Source organism: Sphaerodactylus townsendi, linkage group LG11 (genome assembly GCF_021028975.2).
Source record: "Sphaerodactylus townsendi isolate TG3544 linkage group LG11, MPM_Stown_v2.3, whole genome shotgun sequence".
Taxonomy (NCBI): Eukaryota; Metazoa; Chordata; class Lepidosauria; order Squamata; family Sphaerodactylidae; genus Sphaerodactylus; species Sphaerodactylus townsendi.
Window position 1 is genome coordinate 29,768,675 of NC_059435.1, and position 17,086 is coordinate 29,785,760.

General features: G+C 39.4%; 1 protein-coding gene across 1 annotated transcript in view; it reads right to left on the minus strand.

Annotated features, from left to right (window-relative positions):
- Positions 1 to 17,086, minus strand: part of LOC125440828 (collagen alpha-6(VI) chain-like) — a 75,081-nt gene that overhangs the window by 42,205 nt on the left and 15,790 nt on the right. The window contains exons 8-18 of the mRNA XM_048510858.1: positions 12,828 to 13,415; positions 9,890 to 10,453; positions 8,508 to 8,857; positions 8,156 to 8,234; positions 7,168 to 7,313; positions 6,920 to 7,012; positions 4,023 to 4,076; positions 3,870 to 3,941; positions 3,745 to 3,771; positions 666 to 710; positions 529 to 582 (exon numbers count right to left, since the gene is read on the minus strand). Of these exons, the coding sequence (XP_048366815.1) occupies positions 529 to 582; positions 666 to 710; positions 3,745 to 3,771; positions 3,870 to 3,941; positions 4,023 to 4,076; positions 6,920 to 7,012; positions 7,168 to 7,313; positions 8,156 to 8,234; positions 8,508 to 8,857; positions 9,890 to 10,453; positions 12,828 to 13,415 (2,072 nt within the window). The remainder of the gene's footprint in view (positions 1 to 528; positions 583 to 665; positions 711 to 3,744; positions 3,772 to 3,869; positions 3,942 to 4,022; positions 4,077 to 6,919; positions 7,013 to 7,167; positions 7,314 to 8,155; positions 8,235 to 8,507; positions 8,858 to 9,889; positions 10,454 to 12,827; positions 13,416 to 17,086) is intronic.

The window sequence follows — 17,086 nt, forward strand, 5'->3', positions numbered from 1 at the left end:
CCAAAGACGGTACTAAAATGCTGTCCCTCCCAATGTATCAAATCATCTAAAGTTTACATTGATTTGTCATGTCTGAAGGAGCTCAGATCATTGTGAGTGAACATGGGAAGTCATTCAAATCAGTTTTGATTTCAACATATGGATGTTAGCGATTGTGTCTCGGAGAGTTTGTGTATGATTTGTCCTAACTTGGTGAACTGGATTCCTCGATTGTATTGCTAGCAACTTTATCATACAAACATACTGTATGCAGAATTATTTATGCCTAATAAAGGTTTACTGTACTGTACTGTACCACATAGGTTGTCCTCATGTGGAAACCACCTGATATTATTTTTATGTTTTAGGAGACATCATTCTATTATTCTAATCTTTTATAATGATCCTGAATCTATTACAATCCATATTGCATTAATTTCGTGGTTCCAATCCTCTGAGAATTCATATGAATCCTTTCTCATTCAATCACAGTCTTTCTAATTCCATTCAAATCCAACACTGAGGCAATAACAGAATTTGAAATAATACCGGCTGGCCAGGGTCTCCCTTTTCTCCTTTTGGTCCTGGCAGTCCTTGTGATCCCTTGATGAAGATAAAAAAGAAATGTTATTTTGTGTACCTAAACAAAAATGTAGCATGGCAGAAGACAAGAAAATACAAATTACCTCTTCTCCATTAATTCCATCAATTCCATAAATCCCATTGTCTCCCTAAGAAAATAAAAGCAGGAAAAATGAGTTCCTTTGCTATCCAGGTGATTTATCCTACAGTAATTGTCAAAGAAAAGAGTAACCTATGCAAATTCCAGCAACACTAAAGCTAAATAAAGGAATTCCATTATAATGTGAATTGCTCCTCTCTAACTCCCCCTCCCCCACCACAAAATAATCCACTCTGGAAGAGTTTACATTGTCTCTGCCTCCAATTTGGCCTCTTCAATGGAATACCTTCTATCTTGTCTGTTATAGTTATTTGTAATGGATTTAGATAATAATCAGGCCCTCTCAGAGGTCCAAAGAGGCCCAAGGCTTTGAGGCCCCTATGCATAATAAAAATAAAAAATGGCAACACAGGATGTTCATAAAAGCAAGGCACAACACTTATCAAATGCTCAAAATTGCCGTCTCCAAATCTGACACTCCTTTTGAGGTTGGCCCTGATCATAACACTAAGCTTAAAATATCCATGCAGATCATTTACTTAATCCCACCATGCTTGGTTTTATATCATTATTTTAGCATTCATTAAACAAACATACCTATAGTATGGGAAAATAAAATGTATCCCTCCCATATGAAATAACTCATTCTTTTTGGTGTTTAAGCAGTAGAGAATTCTGACTTAGGCAAGGGGAAGAACACGCTTCTAGTGATTTTATACATGAGACAAACAACAGGGTTATGGGTCACCTTTTTTACCATTGCCACAAGAACAGATACGAGATAAAAGTCCATAATTCTGTAAAAAAAAATCGTTGTAGAAAGCATCTACAACAGCGTTTAAAATCATAATTTCATGAGTGCTTCAACCTGCTCATCTTCAAAATTAATCTCCCTGCTTATGAGTACATGAATAAAAATGAAGAAACTGATATAATTTAGAAGACTGATCTGCTCCCAAATCAGGATGAATTTCCAGGTCACAAACTTTACTTTTAATTTGGATTTCAGCTGGGGTTATATTTTTGTCAGAGTATCTATCAAAAACATAATGATCTAAATGAGTTAATTTTTCCCAGAGATTGCTCAATACATTTAGCAATCTTTAATTCTCCATTTTCTGTACTTTTTGTTCCCCTTCTGTCATTTTTATTTCCTCATTCTCCCAATATCTCCCTCACAAAGACTGCAGGCATCAAAAAACCGCATGCATTTATCCTTTCGGTTTGCACTTCTAACACCCTGAGAAGCAGGGATTTTTGGAAAAGCACAATTATATGTTGCAAAATCATATATGTAATACTGCCAAATATGCACTCAATGTGAATTAAAAATCTACAAGAGAGGGTTCACAGGCCCAAAGAAAACCTGGAGGAAACTTCAAGTTGATAGGAAAAAAATGAAAAGTTTTAAAAAATAACTATAACAGTAAAGATTGTGGATTGTTTAAAAGAGGGAAGACACTTATGCAGTGGCATAACTAGGCAAACTGGAGCCCTGGACAAAACTTGAGTTTGATACCCCCCCCCCAGATGTCAGCAAACCCACTTTAATTCCATGCACTTTTGATACCCCTTGACATAGCTATGCCCAGTGTCATATCTAGGCAAACTGGAGTTTGGTACCCCCCCCATGGGCAGCCGCCCTCCCCCACCCTGACCAAGCAATGATTTTTTACACCAAATCGTTTCAAAGTCACCATCACATTTTAGAACATGCCCCAACTCCACAGAATCTGAACACAGCCAATAGGAATACAAGTGCCACACAGCAGAAATAATTTTTTGAAAAACATTTTCAAAATGCTTTCAAAAGGTTTTATTACTGCTATGAACTACATCTTTATGGGTGCTGTATCCAATCCCAATTGGGGGAAACAGCATCACTCTTCTAATGTGTATTGTAAACATTTAGGGAACCCCACAGATTCTCTACTTTAAGGTTGGATTTAAAAGGAGGAATGTGGGCTAAATCCTAGATTTTAAAACAAGTGGATGCACTGGGAATCCACCCCAAATAGCATCACTTTTCAAGTAGCTGGTGTGGCTTTAAACTAGAGATAGATTCTCACTTTACAAGTCCACTTGCTTAAAGGGGAGCATCTGGGGTTCCCAGTTTAAAGCAACATGGAAAGTGAGATGCTATTTACAGGGAGTTGATTCTCCCCCACCTCTGAAACAGCATCATTTTCAATGTTTAGGCTTTAGGGAGACCTCAGATTCTCCCTTTAAACACATCCCAAAAAGGGGGGGGGGGATTTAAAAAGGAAAATCTCGGGAAATGTGGGGGGGTGCCTGCTGTCAGGGGTGCAATTGTTAAATGAGCAGCACTCAAACTTTCAGGGAGTAGCAGTTTAGGAGACTCCTCTCCTGGCCAATCGATACTACTTCCAGGTTTAGGTGAGAGAAGTTCTGAGTTCCAGGGCATCCCAAGCCAGTTATGGGCCCCCTCAGATATGCTTAGCCCCTATCTCCTTCCGTTTCCCATTTAGGAAACAATGGGGATAGGGGCACCCCCCTTTGGTATGATCCATAAGTTTGGACTCCCTGAATAAACCTCTACTCAAACTCTGGAGTGATAGCATCAAGGGAGGAGTCTCCCAGAAACATCCGTTGAGAATGAGTGTGATGCTGCTAAGCTCCTAAAAACTGTGCCTTCCCTGGGTAAGGGCCTAAAAAACAGAAAACCCTACTAAAATACTCACAAAGGAACCCACTAGAAACAAACCTGTTTAGTTTTTGCGCTACAAGGCACTGCCTGGAGAAAATCAAGCAACTGCCCACTTTTGCACACCCTTAATGGGAGGAATGCCTCTGTGCTTATGAGATGGCATTTTAACAGAAAAACATACAGCAGGGAAAGGGTTAAGAATTTCTCTCCCTCCTCCTTCTCCTGTGCTTCCTCCTTCTCTAGCTACTCCTACAATCAATCAAAGGCTTCATTGACACATTGGCATGTGATGTTTTGTCCTTAATGACAATTTTTCTCTTCTTATGTTATTATTCCAGGTATATGTTTATAAATCATATAACTCATAAGCCACAATCAAGATATTTTTCAGGAAATAAACATTTGATTTCTGTACCTTTTTCCCACTCCATCCTCGTTGCCCCTGAAATATTTGAAAGAACAGACATATATTTAATGAAACATACAAAAACAACTAGCATGTGGATGAAATTACTATCAAAGGCACAAGAATATTCTTACTTTTGCTCCTTGATCACCTTGGCACCCAGTATAACCCTGCCGTCCATATGGTCCAGGTAGCCCACTGGGACCCTAAAGCAAAAAGTCTGAGAGTCAATAGGAGCATACAAATACAAAGAAGTGATAAATTAATGCAAAGAGTGTGTAACGTACTGGCTCTCCATCATCTCCTATGTATCCTGGAATTCCATTAGCACCAGTAGGTCCCTGAAAACAAAATTGGGAACAGATGAATATTGAAAGCATTTGGCTAATATTTTACTAGGAATAGCTAGACATTTACTAAAAGGCATACTTTGGTAGTGGCAAAATTCATTCAGTTTCTTTCTCAGAAAAAGTTAGCTTAAGCATTCAGCATCCCTCTTTTCTAAAGCTGATTGGGGGAAATCTCAGACATCACAGCAACTGTCTACCTGGGATCATCAAAATAGCTCAATATAATAACACCATACTATTTAACATTCTCTAAATAAAACACAGTTTGTTGTGGGTGCCATGCAGGGCCGGTTTTAAACTGATTAGACCAATTGCTTCCAATTGGGCCCCACGCCTAAGGGGACCCCCCACACCAGGGTAATCTCCTCTAGTCTTGTCAAATACATAGAACAACACATTGCAACATACATGAGACAGACCCCTCACCTTTTTAACTCACTGAGGCAGGCGAATCACTCTCTGACCTGGCTTGACAGGTTTTTCCCACCTTTTCCCCTTCAGATATGGTCGTGTATGATGAATTGTATGCCAATAAAGGCTTGTAGTTGTTGTAGTAATGTATGATGAAACAGAAGCATTTTACCTCAGCCCTGTAGCTCTCCCAGAATGTGGAGGATGCCCATTATTTTAAACTTTCTGGCAAATCCCTTAATAAGGCACACTAAATAATACTGGTGCATAATTCAAATAAAACAGAATTAAAGTTTATTAACAGAGAGGAGATGGGAATGAACAATAAATAAATTAAAGGGAAGGAAAAGATGAGGCAGGAGAAATATATACACAAAAGATCTTTGGAAGAGACTGATTCATTTTTGGTTTCAGGCACAGGCATTATAACTGTGTTATGGCTTGGCAGCTAGAGGCAGATGAGGGTGGCTGATCGACTGCAAAACAGCTAGCATCCCCATGTGAACAGCTCCCTGGGGACGGCGTTTTTGCCATTCCCAGGGCGCTGTATTTGGCCCGTGCAGAAAGGGCCTTTAGGTAAAATAAAGCAAAAACCCTCAATACTTCAGACTAACTGATCCCTAAAATTCTTCTTTCCTCACTTTGGAAGATCTATTCCTTCTCCAGTTATATATCTGGCCACCTCAGCTTGGGCCCCTCAATAACTTCCATCAGTTCTCTCAATTTGTTTATTATACATTGTTTTCACACACCTCACAGGCCGTCACACAGTAGAGCAGTGGTGGCGAACCTTTGGCACTCCAGATGTTATGGACTACAATTCCCATCAGCCCCTGCCAGCATGGCCAATTGGCCATGCTGGAAGGGGCTGATGGGAATTGTAGTCCATAACATCTGGAGTGCCATAAGTCCACCATTGACAGTAAGAGCAAACCAGATTCAGCACACATTGACTCTAAATCTACTTCTCCTCCAGAGTGTGATATGTTAGCACACGCGAAAACATTTTCTGCTAATAAAAAGAGCACAATAGCAATATGACTCATTTATAATTTATTAATGCTAAGTGGTTTTTCAAAATCCATAAAAAGATAATTTGTTTCCAACAATGCTGTTCACTTACTTTTTGAATGTTTTTTTCTAAACAAAAAAATTAATATTTTTAATAAATCATTTCACAGTCACTAAAACAAGCTGTTTTGAAACTATATGCTTTTCAAAGGTGATCAATATATTTTGTTTGTTTACTTGTAGGCTTACATGTTTGCAATTTTATATCAAAATGTAGCTTAGATCTGCTTGGTCCATGAACTCACATGGACCTTTATGTGCACATTCTAGCATAGAAATATAAAGTCAATAACAGACTTTATTTGTATCTCTATGCTTATGCAGATCTGGGCTGGAAACCTGAGGCCCCACCAAAAATGTTCCTAATTGGACCCCACAGCGCCTAAGGCCGGTCCTGGTGCCATGGTCAAAACTGCTGGAAGTACTGGGAAGCCATTTCATGTGACCATACTGGAGCTGCCTCCATTCAGTAGCAATTCAACAGGTGGCACTCACTGCATAAATTGTATATATTCCCTCCCGGCTTAATTTTGCAATGAATAGCAGCTATTCACATATTTTTGAAAATAATGGAAATGATTGGAAGTCATCAAATTTCTTTCTTTTTTAAAATAGATGGATGAGAAATAGATTTTTATAACTCATGCTAATATTGATAAAACCATGCAGTTATTGTTCTTATTGATAAAGTCACTGGCTCTTTTTGGTCTGGCTAAGAAAATAATGAAGGAGGCCTGACCAAAACATATATATATATTAAGAAGGATGTAAAAATTTGGCATGTGTTTCAACAGCCAAATATTATTCATCAGAGCAATGTTTATTCATACAGTAAAGTTACCAAAGTACTGTAATAACACATTTTTACATCATTGTCAGAGTAAACACAAGTCTAAGTTGTGAGTTGTCTCTTTAAATTCTATAAATTCTACTTATTTCAGCTTATTTGCTGTCCCTAGAATTTATTCTGACACTGACAAAAAAAAATGTGTTATTTACTGTGGTAACTTGACTATATGGATAAATGTATTGTCAAAGGCTTTCATGCCCAGATTCAACTGGAAATTACAATACAGTTTTTAAAACAGAGTAAAGATTGCCAGTCATTGGCCAATATTTGATATCTTTGATTTTTATTACTTAGAAATAATCATGACATGATTTAACTTGTCTATAACGCCTAGCATTAATAGAGCAATAATCTCTGTTTTTGTACAACGTATGGGAAATTAAAAGAAAATATGCCTATATTTTGAGTGGAACTCCAAGTTGCCCATTTTTTTAAACTTAACTCTTATTTAATGTAAATTCAATTATGCAATGTAAACTCAATTATGCAAAAACATCCTTACCTTTGTCCCTGGAATGCTTCTCTGCCCAGCGAGGCCTTCTTCACCCATGCAGGTACAAAATACACAGCAGCATGTTCTCTCAGCAATTTGGCTCTGGAAAAGAAGGAATTGCCACTGATTTTTTTAAAATCTATTATATTCTGTATCGCTCACACTGCTCAACATTGCAATTTATTTGCTGGTATGATGACTAACAGAATGCACCTTTGCATCCAAATATCCAATCCTTTGGTTCTTGAGTAACTTACCATATACCCAAATAAGCTTTGGGCAATATTTTGCAAGCTAATGGTCAAATGATTATGATATCCAAATCCTTTTCCAAACTCAATGTATTGTAAATTATGATAGTTGCTAGCTCCTTCCAGAGTAACTGTTATCAGTCCATCAAGTCCTGTTGAAAACACATAGTTACCAATATGTTTTAAATTAAATACCTGTTTTATATTGGAATCATCAGGAATTAATGTAGATTGTTATACAGAAAATACAACTAAAAGACTGAAGATTATCTCATCCATTCACATTTTATTTTTGCACAGTTGTACATGGGAGTACCCTGAAATCATTTTGCAAAAGACAAGCAGCAAAACGTTTGGAAAATTACAACCAAAGTTGAAGCTAGAAGATGCATTCTCTTGTGTTCCGTCTGAGAACACACCATAATGGAATGCTAAGAATGTATTATGAAAAGCATTCCTGTTGATTTCCTGTCTCTAACAATGTACCAGAATTTCTTCCTGAAACATTGGCTGCTAATATCCACCAGGACCAGCCTCAGAATTTTAAGCAAATTACTTTGCCATCCCTTGGCATCATGAGGAAGCCCTTGCTCATCCTCTCTCCCCATGATATGGGAAAGCATTCCCCCCCCCCCCGTACATAGGACAGCCTCCCCCACTCACATTGCTCTCAGTAGGGCCAAGACTGTGGGTTGCCACAGTGTCATGTCCCCCAGCAGGAATGGGAAGGAAGGCAAAAATGGCACTGGCCTACCCAGCACATCCCTGTCCCCATCCCCCTAATGGAGGGAGCATGAAGGAGCAGGATCACCACAGGCAATTCCAGTGGAGTTTGTGAGCTACCTGGAGCTGCCTCTTGCTGGGTAGGGTGGCAACAGAGCTGGATTTGACACCCTACCACCTCTGGTGCTCTAGACCATTGCCTTAGTTTCACTAGCAGACCCACTGGCATTGACATCTTGGATAAATATGGCCATTTCAATCCACTCTTTACCTTTTTTTCTAAATTCTTCAGATCTTTCTTTGAGCAATTTTACATCCGCATCCAAACCGTCAGAGAAAAGAAGTAACACCTATAGAAAGATCAGATATGTAAGACTAAAACAGGAACTATGTATGGTTCAAACAGGAGTCATATATTAATAGTTGGGTACAATCAACTTTATCAAATGGTCTGATGGATACCTAGGATTAATTGGACATTTGGATAAATTAAACTATTTTAAATGGTAGCATAGACATGACACCACAAATGAGAAATGCACAGAGTTTTAACATATTCAAACTTGGTATGTTTGCTGTGTGACATTATGCAATTAGGCAAGTTTTGTAAAGGGATATATTACCTGGCTTCGTTTTTCATTACGAGGTAGATTGCCAAATGTATTCCAAAGTGTGTTCAAGAATGGAACATTTAGATAAGATGGTTTGTTGACTGTAACTTTTCTGAGTTCCTCCATGATTTTTGTAGGATCAACTTGGAGGTCTGATGAGGAAGTTGAGTTCATGTTTTCCTTAGAAATAGCCACGCTGAACTGTGTCTTTGTTCCTGTACCGCAACTCACAGTGCTTACAGATGTCAAATATTCTAAAATCTTAGGCAGGTGGGTTTCCAACAGGGACTGTCCATGGAATAAATGATCACCCAGCTTTTGAGATGAAATGTCAAATCCAATAACGATATCCACAAAACATGCTGTTTTGAAGGAAGATAAAATAGAAAGAATCACAAATGAACTGAGAAATAAAGAAAGACAAAAACAGATAACAGTAGAGAATTACATCAGTAATGAAAACAGAAAAAATTATGACAATTCAGACAAAATGGTTCATCTACTTCTGAAAACTGATTCCATGAACAATCCTTTACCCTGCTCTCTTTATTGATGTTTTAATCACAGAAAACAAAGTTGCACTTTTCTTAACTGTTGTTAATCTAGAGGTCTTCTGTGCAGGCACACATGTGGCTGCACATGCACAGATGGGGAGGAGATCTCCAAGAATCTAGAGCTTTCCAAGCTGCTGGAGTGCTCTTCCCCTACCATGTTCCCAATCCAAACCAACACATGATGAGGATAGGAGACAACTGTTGAAGCCAGGACCCCGGCTAAGTGGATCTTTACTTGTTTCTCCAGGCCTGTCCTCCATGGATTATAGAAACAGTTTGCAATAGCAGGTAGAGGAAAGCTGTAAGGAATAGTATCAGTCATACAATATGAAATGAGTCACTCAAGAATGGATAGGTGATGCACTTAACAGAGGGGCTTCTGCATACAGAGTTATTGAGTTTTCGGCCTTAACAGCAACTCTTTCCACTGGTCCCTCTACGGCAAATTTGCCCATCTTTTTTGAAATTCTCCCAAGTTTTAAAAGCAGCTTGCAATGTGTTAAAGATAAGAGAGAAGAAGCACAAACCACTGCTGGGTAAATAGACTGGTCAAATTGTCCTCTGGTTTGCAGTCGATTGGCTTGAAGTGAAAATAAAACATAAAGTTATTATGGTGTGGCTATGTGATAAGAAAGAAATAGGGGAACACTGTCAGACAAAAATCTAAGAAAAAGCACTAGCAGATGGACCTATATTACAACAAGAAGGGTATGAAATGTTAGGAAGAAACTACATTGACTTAATGAGAAATTGAAATAATGAACAAAGAATCTTTTTATCTGTAGTATGATCAGCAAGAAGATAAAAGAAAGAAAACCAAATTGATTTTATTGACCTTACCTGCTTTAACTCCACCATTACACATTTCGTTAGTAACACGTTTTTTGAGGTTTGACAGCCCACTGAAATTAGCAATTCTGTATTTCCTCTCTGGGGATCCAGCTATCTGTAGAAGTTCTGTATCTTTTACATTCCCTACTCCTATTGCATATATCTCCACACCCTCCTTTCTCAGATCCTCAGCTGGTTGAGCGACCCGGTCATATGAGCGTCCATCAGTGATTACCAGCAATTTTGGCTGAATATCTCTAATCACTCTGCGTCTTGGTGGACTGAAGAAGGCCTTCACTTTTTTGAGAGCTTCTCCGATGTTAGTTTTGTTACCTGTCATCTTTGAGACTTTAGAGATTTTGTCTTGCACCTCTGATTTGCTATAGTTACTACTCAAAGGAAATTCTTCTTGGTAAAATACACTGAATTGGGCCATGCCAATTTGCATTTTGTTATTATAATTAATCTGATCAAGCAGTTTCTTCAAGAAGTCTTTCATTGTCTCAAAATCATTCACTCGTATACTGTTGGAACCATCAATCAAGAAAACAAGATCAGCGTAGATTTCACATTCTGCATTAAAAAACAAAACAAAATAAGACACTCCTCATTCATATCGCCCCACAATGCAAATAATACTAGCATACATGTGTTTACTGATAAATTCAAATCCAATAATTAAACAGAGAGAATAATAGTCACATTAGGAGCCTATGAGTTGTTAGTTTTTTGCTGTTGAGTCACAGCTGATTTAAGGTAATCTCATATAGTTTTCAAGGCAAGAGACATTTAGAGGTGGTTTGCCATTGCTTGCTTCCATGTCACATCCTTGTTATTCCTTGGAGGTCTCCCATCCAAATACTAGCCAGGGTCAGGGCTGAGAGTGTGTGACTGGGGCAACATCACCCAGCAAGCTTCCACATTATGTGTGGAGATTTGAACCTGGATTTCCTAGATCCTTCAGCATCTTAACCACTGCACTACACTATCTCTCCATGACATTGAAACTTTATTATTTTTAAGATTTTAAGATTCTGAATTTGCTATGGCTCTGCTTAACAATAAGGTTAGAGATGTTTTGAGTAAGGTGGTGTTTTTCAGACATTTTGAACTTGAAGGTTCCTTAAAATACTTACTCAGTGTTCTTATTCCCATCAAGCAAGGATCATCTGTATTTTTTTCAGATAACCACTGAATGTATGCAAGTCACAAGTATGCATTTGAATTTGTGTTTTGGGGAGGGAGGGGGGAAACATTATTAAAGATTATGTCTCTGTTCACATTCCCCTGATTCCTTTGTCCAACTCAACTAGACCCAGCACTTCATGAAAGAACAAACTCCAAGGGAAAGATTAAACACTACTTTTTCTCCAGAAATGTGTAATTCCAGGTCCAGATATTATCAGATATAATCTCCATGTTACAAGCGCAATTATCATATCAAAGACACTTAAAATGCAAATTTCCATCATGGAACAGACATAAGAATTGACCTAGCTATCCAAGACTAGCCCAAGCATATCAGATCTCAAAAGCTAGGCAGGGTCAGTCCTGGTTAGTACTTGGATGTTAGACCACCAAGGAAATCCAGGGTTGTTATCTTTATGTAAACAATGGCAGACACCTATTATGTTTCTTGCCTTGCAAAACCTATGGGGTTGGCCCAAACCTCATCAGGGCTGCAGTGTGGCATTGTTGCTGTTCCCTGTGTGCTTTTCCAAGTGCATAAACAGCCATGGGGTATGTGCAGTCATTTTGGCACTTGACAAGGTATATGGGAATGAACAAGAGCTCCTCAGTCTGCTGTGCTGAGGACTTGGGCCAGATCATGGTTGCCAATCTCCAGCAGATCTCCCACTATTACAACTGATCTCCTGGAGGCACACAGCAGCTCACTCAGAGAAAATGGCCTCTTTGGCAGTTGGACTATGGAATTATAACCTACCAAAGTCCCTCCTCCTCCCAACTCCCACCTTTAAAATCCCCCAAAAATAGAGGAAGGAAGGGAGTGGTTCCACTGTTATAGTGGTACCCTGAAGCCACTGGGAGGCCAATCTGACCGCAGCTGGGCTACAAGGTAATAGGGTAGGAGAGAGATGGGATTAATTTCATGGGTCCCCACTTGTAGGATTTTATTTTACAAAGTACAACATTTTATTAATATTATTATTGTGTTCTTCCCCATGACTCTGGGGGCTTTTTTTAACAGGGCCTTACTGAATGGATCTCAAAAGTTCAAAATATGAACAAGGTTTCTGTTCCACTTATAGTGGAGAATTCTTCCAGCAGAACACACCTCTTCTGTTCAGACAAGGCCTCTTGTGTGGGTAGAAGTTTTCTTACACTGGAGAATGGCTCTACCATTAACAGAGCAGAAACGGTGGATCTATCCATATTTTTAATGCCAAACACTGGACTAGAAGTATAAATTATACTAAATAAATAGTCAACAATACAACTAAATACAGGAGTTAAAACTTTCTTGAACTTTTTTTAAAAGTAGAGTATGACATGTTTGAAGAATTAGTAGTATGCTGTAGCTCTTAGGTGGATTCCGCATGAGCCAAAAACAGCGGTGTGAAAATGGTGTGAAAACGGTGTAAACCCAGTGGCGGGATTCAGCAGGTTTGCACCACTTCAGCAGAACCAGTTGTTAAAATGGTGCTTGTAAACAATTTGAATCCCACCACTATGTAAACCCTTTTACACCGTTTTAAACCATTTTACAGCATTTTCACACCACTGTTTTTGGCCTGTGAGGAATCCGCCAGAGGCAATTGAACCAAGCTCATTTTAATCTGAATCCTCATTTGGACCATTTCATTCACAAACAGTGCAAACCTATCTGGAGTAGCTCTGTGATCTGTGATTCGTTATCTACACCACAGATACTGCTCCTAATTTTTAGAGAAATCTAAATTAACACGATAATGAATTAATACTTTACCTGGCTTTGAATCATCACACAGCTCATCTGATAACTCTGTGGATATGTTTTGTAATCCCGCAAACTGTTCCACATAGTAGTAAGATTTGTTTGATCCTGCCATGGTCTGAAGCTCATCTGGCTTTGCACCTTCTATCCCAATGGCATATATCTCAATGCCACGAGCCCTGAGTTTTTTAGACACTTCATCAAGTTCCACTGCATCATGTGATTCACCATCAGTAATCACAATAAGAACCTGAGGAACATTCCTGTAGTGGCGACTTCCATGGGCCTCAGTGAACAACAATTCTGAGTGTCTAAGAGCTTTAGCTGTGTATGTAGTTTGGCCCAAAAGTGTGTCACTTCGGATAGCTGAAATGACATCTGCTTTCTTATTGTAGGTATTAAGGTAAAAAAGTGTACGTGGATCATCAGAATACTTCAGAGCTCCGAACTGAACACGATCACTGCCAACATCAGATTTATTGACCAAGCCAATCATGAAGTCTTTCATGAGGTCATAGTTTGTGTCCCCTATGCTGCCAGAACTGTCTATTACAAATACAACATCTAAACGGTCTATCCTTTTGCACTCTGGAATTCCATCTAGAAGAGAGAGAAAAACCACATTACTTATCTAGTTGTACATAAACATTCTTTTTTTTAAAAAAAAGTAATTTCATTTTATAAGGGAAATAAAACATATTTTGTTCTTGAAATAGCAAGCAAAAAATCCATGTATTGTCGAAGGCTTTCACGGCCGGAATCACTTGGGTGCTGTGTGGTTTCCGGGCTGTATGGCCGTGTTCTAGCAGCATTCTCTCCTGACGTTTCGCCTGCATCTGTGGCTGGCATCTTCAGAGGATCTGATGTTGGAAAAGCAAGTGGAGTATATACAAAGGCGGCAACCAGGTCAATACTTTGCTATCTACAGGGTTACTCCCAGGCTATAGTCTTCATTGTTACTCATACTTCTATTCAGATGCCCTCAACTATTGACCTGGTTGCCGCCTTTGTTACTCACAGACAAGGTTTCCCCACCCACCCTGGACACTCCCCACACACCCTGGACAGATATATACTCCACTTGCTTTTCCAACATCAGATCCTCTGAAGATGCCAGCCACAGATGCAGGCGAAATGTCAGGAGAGAATGCTGCTAGAACACGGCCATACAGCCCGGAAACCACACAGCACCCAAAAAATCCATGTTATCGTGATGCTAGTACTGAGTGCCCATTGTCCACACTTACTAAAAACTGGCACTTTCTCTCATAATCAATAAGTCCGTATGTATACCTACAAACAGAAATTAGTCTAAGATAATGGTAGAGTTAGACTTCAGTTTTTACAAGGGAACTGAAAATTGACTTGACTCCTGCAGAACTACATATGGCCAGTGAAGCTTCTTGTATCATGTTACCCATGTTTATTTTCCAACATTATTACCTCTAGTCATATTTGCTCTGTAGGTTTTTGACAGCATTCAAATTCTTGTGTCTGCTGGCAAAACAGAAATGAAAGAAGAAGAAAATCTAGCAATGTGCCTGCAAAGGGAAGAGAGGAACCCAGGTGATCCATGACAGATTTATTGTGTTGTAAAGTCCCTACAATTCAATTGCTATGGCCGAAGTCTGTATAGTGAAACACTAGAAATACAATAAAGCTGTCACCTGGCATCTTTCCCCATCTTTTTGGGTTTGCTGGCCACAGTTGCTACAGCTACAGACACAGGCAACAGTGAAGGAACACTCACCGTGCCTCACAAAGGGAAAAGACGGGCAGTGATGCATGTGACTGAGGATATTGAAATCTAAGGCTCAAGAATGACTCCCTACTGGGGTTTCAAGGGAATGAAGATGCAGGCAGACGGAGGATGAGGAAGAGGATCCATGTGGTAAAAATATAGCCAGCAGCCACTTAAGTTGGAGGAAAGCTATTTAGGCTGGATGAATGTTTCCAATGTTGCTCACAGTAATTTTCTCTACAGATCAGTGTTTTTAAAAGATTAGATCAAGTAAAGGCAAGATTCACATTTATTTATTTTTTAAATCTCTGAAGTGTATGGTGGTATTTACTATAGTTGTTTCCACAAGCTAAACCATTTGACTTAAAAGAATTGAGATACAGGGGACAAGTCAGGTAAGCCAATGTGATCTAGACAAAGCGTGTTATGGATGATTTTGTGTGATCAGAGGTTTAATCTTGGCACAGGTAGGAATTCATTGGGTTGCCAAGGCATGCATCCTGTGTTGCAATATCATTGGCCAAATGAGAATATCAGAAATGTACCTTTCTAAATTGTGACGATTGATTCATCGAGTTAATGTTGCCTGTGGTTTTTCAAACATTTTAGGGTGACATTTGAAATAAATGAGTTTTCATGAGAGAGAGAGAGAGAGAGAGAGAGAGAGAGAGAGAGAGAGAGAGAGAGAGAGAGATTAATGGACTGTAAATTGGAAAAATTTGATCCCCACTAACAGAACTGCTAAGAAATTGCTAGGGTTGAGTCATAATCACCCTTGCTTCACCATGCAATTACTGTACGGAATCTCACTGTGGACACAAACATGGAGTTGTGATATGGAAAGAGTTCAATTGCTCTTCCCCTGTAGCATACTTGCTCCATATGCTGCAATTTGCTTGGAGGTTGGCCAACACTGACTTCATACGAGAGCATGGCGCATGACCTTCCAATTTTGGATAAGACTGTGTTTTAACAGTTGTGATAAGAATCTTACTTATCAGGCTCTTTCTTTCATAACTAAAACAGAATGGTGGTCCTTGTTGAGGCAGAATTCCATTAATTGGGCTTTTCCCTCGATGCATTGGCCCTACTGAATGCTAATGAGCTAAAGCCAATGATCAAGAAGAGATTATACGATCATGAGTATAATTATTTGATGTGCCAGGCAAATAAACCCTGCTCTCCCTTGTATTTGGCCATACAGCTGAAACCATATACCTTGGCTAGGTACCAATCAAGGTCCAGCCTGAACAACACTCCATTTAGAAATGTAATAAATGGTCCAAATCTCAACAACAAACATTTCCTACATTTGGGATTGAGTAGCCAATCTGGTGTTTCATTTTTCTGAGCAACAGGAATCAGACGGGGCTGGGCCAGTGAGGGGAAAGAGTGAGTCAACATTAGCAGATATGTATATTATAGGGACAGCGGTAACAGTATTGTTCTGGTTGGGTGTTCTTGTGCTCAGCATTTCTGTTGCCTGCCCAAAATTATACCTTCTTAGCGGTTTGGCAAGGGCTTCTAATTTTTCAGAAGCACATCTCACTGTCTAAAGCAGGGGTCTTCAAACTATGGCCCTCCAGATGTTCATGGACTACAATTCCCATCAGCCCCTGCCAGCATGGCCAAGTGGTAGGACTCATGAGAATTGTAGTCTATGAACATCTGGAGGGCCATAGTTTGAAGACCCCTGGTCTAAAGTGTTCATCTGGGGCTGCATATGAGGTACAGGCAGCTTGTATTTGCTGGAAACCAGGCAGCATAGCTTGAAAAGGAACAGATAGAGGCAAAAGATGTGGTTCTACCCCTCCAATATTCATATCCCTAGTAGGAGGCAGACAAAAACATTTGGCCTCCCCCACCCCGCAATTCTTCACCTCTCTTTGCCTATCAAAAAACACAAGCAGACTCCTAAGATTCTCCCCCACCCACCCCCACCCACAACAGGCAATCATCCCATCAACAGACAAATATAGAGGCAGACTCCCAACAGAAAACACTTTCATTGAATTGTTAGATATGAGAGATCAGTGATATGGACATTTCTGATTATCTCTCTTCATGATTCAGCCTCCACAAAACCAAGTTGCACAAGTTATGGGAGCTAAACATGCATCTTAATATGGTTCTTGAAGCAGGCTTCCCCTGTCTAGCTGATCACAAGTAATGATGCTGGCCTGAGAGAAAAATGTTCAAAGCACCTGAGTACAACCGGCTGAAATGTTTGTGGGAGTGAATAGGAGAATTTAGCTTGTTCATATACTTGATTTAATTTAAAGCAGATACATCCCACCATACTCAAGAATCTTGGGGGAGGATGGAAAAGCTTACATGTCAATTCATGCCTCTTGGTGTCTACTTGGCAAGTAAGGATTCTAACTGCCTGTGGAAGAGGAAAGACTTTTATAAACCTGAAATCTGAAGTGAAGTTCCTCAGGCGTATAATCTTTGAGAATTTTATGTCGGTTTATGGGGCGAGGCAATTACAGACAGGTACTGAATGATTTCCTAATTCAACTAGGATTAA